Source organism: Suricata suricatta, chromosome 14 (assembly GCF_006229205.1).
Source record: "Suricata suricatta isolate VVHF042 chromosome 14, meerkat_22Aug2017_6uvM2_HiC, whole genome shotgun sequence".
NCBI lineage: Eukaryota > Metazoa > Chordata > Mammalia > Carnivora > Herpestidae > Suricata > Suricata suricatta.
The window spans coordinates 79,327,602-79,338,150 of NC_043713.1; the positions used below are offsets into that span (position 1 = coordinate 79,327,602).

At 62.1% G+C, this 10,549-nt stretch overlaps 1 protein-coding gene across 1 annotated transcript in view; it reads left to right on the plus strand.

The window, feature by feature from the left end:
• The first annotated feature begins 2,432 nt into the window (after positions 1-2,432).
• The window catches only part of LHX5 (LIM homeobox 5), a 9,403-nt gene continuing 1,286 nt past the window's right edge, over positions 2,433-10,549 (plus strand). Inside the window, exons 1-5 of the mRNA XM_029921620.1 lie at positions 2,433-2,936; positions 4,973-5,196; positions 5,975-6,252; positions 6,933-7,098; positions 8,926-9,013. Coding sequence (XP_029777480.1) covers positions 2,764-2,936; positions 4,973-5,196; positions 5,975-6,252; positions 6,933-7,098; positions 8,926-9,013 — 929 coding nt within the window. The 5' untranslated portion in view covers positions 2,433-2,763. The remainder of the gene's footprint in view (positions 2,937-4,972; positions 5,197-5,974; positions 6,253-6,932; positions 7,099-8,925; positions 9,014-10,549) is intronic.

Consider the following 10,549-nt stretch of genomic DNA (forward strand, 5'->3'; position numbering starts at 1 on the left):
AAGGAAAACAGATGTGGAGAACGCGAGAGAGAGAAACCCCGGCGAAACAAAGGCTGAGTAGCACCCCAGTTGGCCTCCACTTCCAGCCTGGCGCCTCTCTCCTCCTGTGTTCTCGGTTCTCCCGGACCCTGCCCTGCCGGAGCCTGGGCCCCTCATGCCCCGAGAGGGCAGAGCCAGGCCTCCAGAGGCTGTGGTTTTCATCTGGGGCTCTTGGAGCTCTCCCAGCTGGGCCTCGGGCACCAGGGGAGCTCCAGCCTACTTGTTCCAGGCCGAGCCCGGCTCTAACCAGCCACACGGCTACGTGGTGTAGACACCTGGGCAAGCCAGAGGATGGAGTCCAGCACCATCAGGCAGAAGCCACCCAATTTGGGGGCTTCTTTTCAGAGACCCAGCTGTGGGCCAGTGTCCCACCTGGCGACCAGCATTGCCAATTTCCTGTCCCCAGCCAGATCACCTCCCCTAGAGACTGCGGGACAGCGCTAAGCCTAGACAGGAACAGAGAGAGAAGTAAGCATCTCTGTGCCTCTACCAAATGCCCCAGTATGAGCTCCCAGAAATCCTGCCCCCATCAAATTCACAAAGGTAATACTAGAAGCACACACACAACAGGGGCCCCCAAAACCTACAGAAGCCACCTAAACAAAAACACAGCCATCCACACGCAGACACACACAGTGTGACTAGCAGACAAGCACAGACCCACAAAATTCTGTGCTCACAAACACACTCAACTCAGTCACACACACACGGGGTCTCAAGCACGCACATGCTCACACACACACAAACACACCCATTCGGGGTTTCTTTTAAGTCCACTTACACATCAGTGTTAGCACACACATACACGATAATATTATCCACATGCACACTCACACGTGCAAACACCCTCACGTTTGAGTGTCTGAAGTCAGCCTACACACATACACACAGACCAACAGAAACAAGAGCACATAGACTAACATACACCGCAGAAGTATACACAAATACAAACACACAGATTTGCACCAAGAAAGACACATACCCAAATGTATTCACGTGATTCATTACCAACTATAAACAGAGGCACAAATGGAACTCTCAAGCGACAAACATACACGGACAAACTCAGTGAACGCACCAAACACACATTCACAGCCAAGTCTTGGCACAAACACACTTCTCTGGCTCCAGCCCAGGGCCTACCTACCCGGTCAGCCAACGGCGACTTTCAGTGAGCCCGATGGAAAAATCCTTTGGAGGCTTCCTCGCCTCTCTGCCTTGCTGCACCCAGTCGCCAGGTCGGCCCCTTGGGAAGGGAGGCAGGGAGGCCTGGCCTCTCCCTCCCAGCCCCCCAGACCCACACTTCCCTCTTCACACACACCTGCAAGCGTCCCCCACACTCCCCAGACCCCCGGCTCTTCCTTCCCCTTCGCTCTTCGTTGGAGGGAACTTGCACAAACAGCCCGCACTCGGTGGGAGTGCAAGCGGTACCTACACAGTCTCCAGCATCCTGCCCCCACCCCTCGAAAGCATGACCCACTCACCTCGATGCCCTGACTGGCTGGCCCGGGATCTGGAAGGTGAATCCCAGAAAGGAGAGCCGTGGTGAACGCCACCTCTGAGCTGGTTTCAAAAAGACCCCACCGCCCTGGATCGCTTCCTCCCCACCTCTTCCCCAGAGCCCTGTGGGCTGCGAGCTCAGACCTGAAACTCCAGGGTCTCGGACCAGGCCAGACGACCCCCGCCACACACACACCTAGTTTTGGGGCCTGCACGGGAAAGATACCCAAAGGGCGCGGCTCGAGCTCCCGCTTGCTCTCTGGCTCGGCGCCCGCGCGCTCTCTCTGTCCCTGAGAAAGGCCAGGGCTGGGCCCCAGCTCCGTGTGTGACAAAAGAAGCCGCCAGGCTCCGGGGAGCCCCGTGAACCGCGCTGTGCAGCTCCAGGGCGCGGACCCCAGGGACGCCGGGCCGAGGGGTTCCACTCTGGGTGTGCTGGACTGGGAAAGAGAAGGGGTGGACGTAGAGCGCGCTCCGGGCCTCGGGCAACTTCTGCAAGTTCCGGGGATGGCGAATGGGGCAGGGGTCCCTCTCCCACTAGGCCCTGGAATCCTGGCCCCCAAATATTTGTGAGAAGAGAGAGGAAGGGAAATGCAGTTTTCAGATCGCGCGGCCCCCCGCTCCCGGCCCCAAACTGGAAGGTAAATACTTACTTAGCCTCCGAACCAGGTACAAGCTAATACTCAACAATACTGATGCCTTGTTTTTTTTGCTCTGTCCCGACCGCAACGCTGTAGCCAATTTAGATATGCTATAAATTTAAGAGGTTGCCATGGCCACCGCGCGCCCATTGGCCGCCGGGCCCCCTACGTGCCGCGCCACGTCACCAAATCTGAATAAGGATGCGCGAATTAGGCGGCGGCCAGACAAAGATGAGGATCGGGACCGCTTGAAAGTGGGGGAAAGTGCCGGCGCCTCCGCCACCTGGGAAAGCCGCTCCGCAGCGCCGAGGCCAGTAGCCACCCAAGACACCTGGGGGAGCCCGGAGCACGCACTGGGGCGCGCGGCGCGGGGCATGAGGCTGTGAAAGCCACCCCTCCCCACCCCGCCCCCCGGCAGCCCAGCGCCAGGCCGGCGATACCCAAGGACTTGACCGGCTGAGTCTTGGTCCGGACCGGACTCGCCCGGCGGCGGCCGAGATCAGAGGCGGAGCGCAGCGGCGGGGCCCGGGGGCCCGAGGGCCGGGGGCCCAGAGGGAGGGCAGGGCGGCCGGAGCCGCCGGGCGCTATGATGGTGCACTGTGCCGGTTGCGAGCGGCCCATCCTCGACCGCTTTCTCCTGAACGTGCTGGACCGCGCGTGGCACATCAAATGCGTTCAGTGCTGCGAGTGCAAGACCAATCTCTCGGAGAAGTGCTTCTCGCGCGAGGGCAAGCTCTACTGCAAAAATGACTTCTTCAGGTAAGAGGCCGCGGGCCCCGCTGCCTGCGCGCTGCCCTGCGCGCGCTCCTCCTGGGCCCCGGAAGGGGAGACCGCCAAACCAGCCTCCTGGGCTCACAGCCTTCAATGGGAAGCGGGGCAGCCCCGCTGCTCCCCTCCTGTCCTTGGTCCAGGAAGGCGCCGGAGCCCGGGCGGAGGAAGAAGAACGCTGCTTCGCTGTCTCTAGTTCGCTCCTCCAGGCCGGCTTGGAGCCGCGGTGGGGCAGGGCGAGGAAGCCCCGAGAAACTTGATCCCCACGCATCTCTGCCCCTTCCCCGCAGCTGCGACCCCGGGGCGGAAGTTCAAGCCCGATTCTGAGAGAGGAAGGATTGTTGCCTAAGTTAGGGACTGCTGGAGGCTTCTCCCACCTGGCAGAGTGCAGGAGCGGAGGGGCTGACCTCCCGCAGGCCAGGGCCCCAGAGCCCTCCTGGACAAACCCAAACTTCCCAACTCCAAGGGGGCTCAGCCAGGACAGTCTCCTCTGATGATGGAGGGAGGGAACCTTCTCCTCCTTGGCACCTCCCCCCAACTCTGTAAACATTCTCTCCCGTGTTGAGATGTACAAACGAAATCCAAGCTGAGAATCAGGACCTCTAGGGTCCAGTCTGCGATGTGTCACCTCCCTTTGCTACCCACAGGGGCCCTCAGGTGAGCCAGGGCAGGTCACTTTTCTGGGCCTCAGTTTCCCCAGCTGGGAAACACCGAGGGAAATGACCTGAAAGGCTGTGGGGTTCTCGGTGGCTCAGCCCTGCCTGCTACCGCCAGGCGCCCAGAGCCGGCTTTGTGCCTGCGAATTCCCGGGCACCAAGGGAAGGGGGGCGTGATTAACACCGTGGAGAAAGGCTGCTCTCCGGCCCCAGCAGCTAGGCACTAGGGAATTTGAATAGGAGAAAATGTCAGCCTCGGCTTTACACGTGTAAACTCCCTGACTCTGGAGGCCTGAGGCCCCTAATGTGGCGGTGCTTGCAAAGTGCCTAATGATTTTTGATAAGGTGCATATGGCCAATTACGCTGCCGGATAAGGCCAAAAGTGACTTATGGCTTCTAATGCCCTCACTACATCAACGTCACCCAAATTCGCCCTGTTCAGAGACATGGGTGTGAGTAAATGTGGGGCCCCAGAGTCCTGGGTCCTGGCTCTCCCCCTCCACCCGCACCTCACCCCTCCCAGTGCTGGCCTGCACCACGCATTTTGGGGGAGGCTGTCCTTCTCCAAGTGTTCAAGGAAGAAAGAAAAGGATTTAGATCGGGAACTGGGGGAGGGGGGCGGGGATTTGAAAGATCCTGGGTACCGGCCATGCAGGTTTAGATTTGCTTTCTGGTTACATTCTCCCAATTCCTGCCCCGGCCAGAGACTGGGGGCCCGGGAGGGGTGGGGGGGAGACTCACTCCCTGGTTTCCAGAAACCATCGCTCTGAGGCCCTGCTGTCCGCAGGCTCCCCACTAGCTCCAGCAGGTCCCAGAGTGGGGGGGACTGGAAAGCCTCCAGTGCTGGTGGCACTGGGAATCAGCAAAAGGTTCCTTCCTTCCTGCTCAGGTCCAGCTCAGAAGAGCTCCCCACCCCTGCAGCCAGGCAGCCTGGCCTTACCTGGGCCCCAGCAAACTGGAAAAGGATCCCGGCGGCAAAGCCAGGAGTGCTCCCAACCTGGCTCGCCTGCCTTAAAACGCACCCTAACTTGGAGAGCCAAGTTTGCCTCAGGAAAGCAGCCCAGGCTGGGACGGGGGTGACATCTTGGGGTGCTCTGGCCTGTGTTTGGCTCAAGGCTGCCCCCGTGGCTGGAAGCCTGGTGGAGTGTGGATAAACCTGAACAAGGCACGTCAGTCCCAGCCCTGAGGACGGCCCAGGACATTTGTCTCAACCTCTCTAGCGCCAGCCAGAGAGTATAGGATCACGGTCTCGCTTGACAGATGTGGACATGGGAGCTTCTGAGAGGCTGGGGTGCGTGGGAAGAGGTCAGGGGCTCGAGAGGATGGGACACAGGGCTGCTCCAAGGTGACGGGCCACGCTGTGTCTGCAGGCGCTTTGGCACTAAGTGCGCAGGCTGCGCGCAAGGCATCTCGCCCAGCGACCTGGTGCGCAAGGCCCGGAGCAAAGTCTTCCACCTCAACTGCTTCACCTGCATGGTGTGCAACAAGCAGCTGTCCACGGGTGAGGAGCTGTACGTCATCGACGAGAACAAGTTCGTGTGCAAGGATGACTACCTGAGCTCCTCCAGCCTCAAGGAGGGCAGCCTCAACTCAGGTAGGAGGCCGCCTCCCCTCCCCAGCCTGAGGCCCAAAGACCCTGCCGCCCTGTGGCCTGCCTGGCATTCTCTACCTTGCCCCTGTGTGTGGGCATTCTGGGCCTGGCTCAGAGCTCTCCACTCCCATCAGGCATTTCTAGGGCAAATGGAAGGGGTGGGGAAGGGGGACAGCATTTGGAGCCTGTCCTACAGGGTACGGACTACAAGCTCTTTCCTGCTCTCCATCCTTTGAGGGGCTTTTTTCCAAGTTGCCCTCCTCCCCCAATTTGGAACCACACAACGCCACCCCACGCCCCTCCCTGCTTTCCAAATCTTTTCAGCTCTCGGTAATTTCAAGGCCCCCAGGAAGGACGCTCGCTGGGGTCTGGAGGAAGGAGAGACGGGAGAAGGCATCTGTGTCCTCCACCCGGTCCCCTCTCCGCGATGGTCGCTCCCCTCCCCCCCCCCCCCCCCCCCCCCCCCCCCCCCCCCCCCCCCCCCCCCCCCCCCCCCCCCCCCCCCCCCCCCCCCCCCCGCAAAGGCTGTGCCTCTCCCTTACCCAGGCAATAGCTGGAAAGGGCTGGAGAGGGCTGCAGAAGCGGCTCTCCGAAGGCCGGCCGGCCGGCCTGGAGGGAGTGGGCGGGAGCCGGGCCCCTGGGGGAGGGGCTGTCGCCTGGCCTGAGAGGGAACCCAGGGCGGGTGGCGGGGTCCGGGGTCGGCAGGAACCGGCTACCCGACTGGAGAGACCTTGGGCCGCCGCTGACACCGCTGTCTTCTTCCCGCTCTGTGCGCCCGCAGTGTCCTCCTGTACGGACCGCAGTCTGTCCCCAGACCTCCAGGACCCTCTCCAGGACGACCCCAAGGAGACGGACAATTCGACGTCATCGGACAAGGAGACGGCCAACAACGAGAACGAGGAGCAGAACTCGGGCACTAAGCGGCGCGGCCCGCGCACCACCATCAAAGCCAAGCAGCTGGAGACGCTCAAGGCTGCCTTTGCCGCCACGCCCAAGCCCACGCGCCACATCCGCGAACAGTTGGCGCAGGAGACCGGCCTCAACATGCGCGTCATCCAGGTGCGGCGGGGTCCGGGCCACCCTTGCCCAGCCCGGAGGAGCCCCGGAGCCGGGAGGCCCTCAGGAGCCTCCCACCCAGCCTCCTGGGCTAAAGAGTGCGCCGGGTTCGGGTCTGGCGAAGGGCGGGCTCTGTGCCTGAGGTCAGGGCCGGATGGTCAAACTCCTAACCGAAAGAGTCTGCTGTCCTGGCGGTGCGATCTTGCGCGGGTTGCTTCACCCCTCGGAATTCCGCCTCCTCCCCGTTCAAGGAGTTTTAAGCCTCGCTGGGGTACCCCTCCCTCCCCTCCTATTTCCAAGCCGAGAAGGCAAGGTTCTCCGCGTGCCCCCTCCCTGCGCTGGTGCGCGGCAGACAGAGAGACGGCCAGAGGCCAGAGCCCGGCTGGGGAGTCGAGGGGCTGGGACCAGAGCCGTGCTGGGCGGGAGGCCTTTATAAAGCCGTCAGGCCGAGGGCGGGCCGAGGACCAGGAAGCCCAAGTCTTTATGAGTCGCCCCACGGGTCCGCGAAATCCTTCACCCTTGGCTGGTTCCCCGAAGCCCCTCTCCACCTCTCCTGGCCTAATCCGCCCGGCCCCCGCCTCTGGGCAGTCTCGGGGAGGAGGCTGTAGAACTCAGAAGGAGCGGCTGGGGCAGGAAGGCGAGGGCACCCCGGATGGGAGCTCACAATCCCTGCTCTGTCCCAGGTGTGGTTCCAGAACCGAAGGTCCAAAGAACGCCGGATGAAGCAACTGAGCGCGCTGGGTGCCCGGAGACACGCCTTCTTCCGGAGTCCGAGGCGCATGCGTCCGCTGGGTGGCCGTTTGGACGAGTCCGAGATGTTGGGGTCCACTCCGTACACCTACTATGGAGGTAAGGACCCCCCTCAGAACGAGCTGCCCTACGCCCAGGCCCGTGCCGTTCTGGGATCTGAGGACGCACATGCAGATTCCCGGGCGCTGTTGGCCGCCCAGAGACCCCCACCCTCCCTTCTACTCCCGCGGGGCGTACACAATCGTGAACACACCTGAACAGACACACAGAGACCTACGCGTACACACTCGCCCATCGATACCTTCTGGACACAAAATCAGACACCGATAGGGTGATACACACAGATAAACACCCACGCACCCACGCAGCACACGTGGGTACACTCCCTGGCGCAGGCACCAGAGTTCAGAGACCTCAGGGACACAAATCTAGACACATGATCGCACACAACAACACACAGGTGCGTGCCACTCCCCAGTTACATTAATGACAAATATACCCAGAGAGGTTCACAGGCTCACACTTTCCCTAGCATGGTGCCAAGGCGAGCCCTTGCAAATCCACCAGCCCCCCATGCCAGACACACAGCCTTCCTGCTGCCCTCGGCCGTGGCCTGGCGTACTTGGCGGCAGCAGGAACGGGGCACTGGAGGGCAGCACCGGCAGTAGGGGTGGAGGGGTCGGGATCCATCAATGACTGTGCTGTGTGCACCGGTGTCTGGCACCGTCAGCCGGGATGCCAACCATTGCTCTGGGCAGGACTTCTGCGAACAAGCACACCAGTGACCATTAGGGTTGTAGGTACACAAACTGGACCAACCAGTTACCCACTCCCGGTCTTTGGGGCTGCAGGGGACTAGGAGCTCGAGTGGGTGGAGAGGAAGTCCGGCGTGCATTGCCGGGTCCAAGGCCTGGGTGCACTCTCCTCTTGGTCACCCCTTTTCTTCCTTCTTCCTCTTCTCCTTCCTCGGGGGTCTCCTCACCCCTTCATTTCCGTAGCACTAGCTTGGCAACTAGTTCCAACTCCGCCCCACCCCTCACTACCCTCCCAAATCCCTCACCAAGGTTTTCTGAGACCCCGCCTAAGCACTAGGGAATCCACTCCCGGACCTGCACTTCCCCAACCTTTGGACTCCAGGAAATCATCTCCCCCTCCTGTTTGTTTCTGAGCCTCTGAATTTGGAGAGCACCAGGAGTGCCTAAGCCTGGGACAGATGTCGGCCTGGTTGCTCAGCGCCACAGGCCTACGTGTGGGGGCTAATGGCCCAGTTTGGGGAGAGGCGACTTTTCTTAGAAACGTGGCTTCGGAGGCAATGCCGACGCCAGCGGGTAGGCGCCCGGCTCGCAGGCAGACCTGGAAGGGGGCCTTCCGTACACCGTTTGCCCGGGAGGTTGGAGCTTCCCTCCGGCCAGCGCCGCCAGAAATAGTGGGCATGTTGGGCGGCTGTGTTTTTGGCGGAGACTCTGCGGCGGCAGGTCCCAGGACCGCTCGGTTGGCGGAGGTGCCCGGGGTGGGGGTGGGGTCTCTCTACCTATCTGTTCGCACACGATCGCCGCTGGGCGCGGGGAGGTGGCGGGGCGGCGCAGGCCGGAATTTCTCACCGCCTGGGTCATTAAGGCAGGTCTCCCCGAGGACTCGTGTGCCCCCACCAGCCCCACTGCCTCCTCTACCCGCGCGTCTGCTGCCTGGGGGTGGGGGCCAGGACCCGCGCGCCCCTCTTTCTCCGGAATGAGGGGGCGGGAGGGACAGGACACACACACCCCCTCCTCAGCCCCCGGGAGGCAGCCCCGCCTAATCCGCGCTGGGAGATCCCCGCGGCGGCGGCGGCGGCCGGCAGCGGGCGAGAAAGAGGCTGGGCGGCGGGGCCGGCGACTCCCCGTGGGAGCGCGGACAAAGCCCCAGCTGCGGCTTTTGTGCCCTTTTCAGACGGCGTTTGTTCCTATTACCTCCGGCCCGGCCGCCATATGGGCGGAGGCGGCGCGCTGCGCGCGGGGGCTGCGGCCCTGGCTGCTTGGCCCGCTCGCTGCAAGCCGCGGCCGGCCCCCGGCCCCGTCCCTCAGGGGCCCCCCCAATTCGTCGCTTCCAACCTTTCTCTTCACTTTCGGGGAGAATGGAAAGAACGGTTTTTAAAAAAGTAATTGGCGAACGCGTTCGCTGTTGCCTAAGCCGTCCAGGAGGCGCGCCACCAGGCACCCCCATTGGAACCGATTTCGGGGTTTGGAGAGGGAAGGGAGCCGACGGCAGGGGACATCCGGAATTCGCCCTGGCGACCCAGACCCCAAGACGGAGTGCGAGGGCGGGGGCGGGGGAGGGGGGCGCAGAGGAGACCCCGGCTTGGGGGTGGGCTGGTTTTCCCGCCTCACAAAGCGGGTTATTGTCACCGGTGCGGACTACAAGGCGCTGCTTTCGTGGGGTCCCCAGCCCGAGACCTTCACGGGCAGGGGAGGAGAGGATGCCGCCTGGAAAGACCCAAGGAAGGGGCTCTGGAAGGAAGGGAGAGAGTTGATGTAACAATTTATTGAGAATTCAGGGGGGCTTGTAACCCAGAATCTCTGCACCCCCTGATTTTGAGGGCAAAATGCGATGCGATGTGTGCATTTTTCTGGAGAAAGCCCATGGCTATCACCAGATTCTCCAAAGGGCTCAATGTCCCCAAATGTTTCTGAAGCTGGGTGTCCTGGCAGACCCACCGAGGATGAGACTGAGGGACCCAGCCTTCCTGCTGAAGCGCCCACGAAGCGTTGGACTTGACCAGGGAATGTCCTCCCGCCTTCCAGCTCCAGGCCTCTGATGAGCAGGGCACACATGGTGGCATCCCCGCTTTCACACAGAAGGTCGCAGGACTGTACTTGAGGGGGTGAAGGACCAGCCAGGTCACCGGGGTGCTGGGGGCGGTCAGGGTTCCAGTTACCAGGTCCCCCAACTCGTCTGCTGCTAGGGCAGGGGGCCAGGTCTGGCTTCTCCCTCCCCGGGGTCAGTTGCCAGCCCCTCTCAACCATTTGGTGCTCTGGTCTCTGTCCGCCCTGCAGTACCACCCCGCCCCCACCCAGCTCTTCTACCGGCCTCAGGGCATCCTCTCCGGGGTCTCTCTGGCTCATCTGGCAGGTCCGTGGGTGCCTCTGCCTCTCCTGATCCTCCATCTGGTTCCCGGGGCCTTCACTGGGTTTTTCACGTCCATCTCCTCTTTCTCTGTGCTTATCCGAGCCCATCGCCCGGGTCTCTGTCTCTGCTTTGGGCTTGGTGCCTCTGGGTCTCTCTTCTGACCTGAGTCTGGGGACTCGCTGCCGCGTCCCCTCTTCGATCCCCTGTCACACCGTTTTCTGCCCATCTCCCACTGACGCGGTCTCCGGCTGTTTCCGTGTCTCTGGCTCTCGGTGGACCCCCCCCCCCCATTCTAAGGCACCGTCTAGGATGGTTCGCTGTCTCTGTGTTTCCAATGCCACTGTCTCTCTCCATCTCTGTCGGGGAACCTCTGACTTTGAAGTCACGATATTTTTGTCTGTGCTCCTGGTCCCTGTGTCTCTCAGCCTGGGTCTCTGGGCCTTTGGGC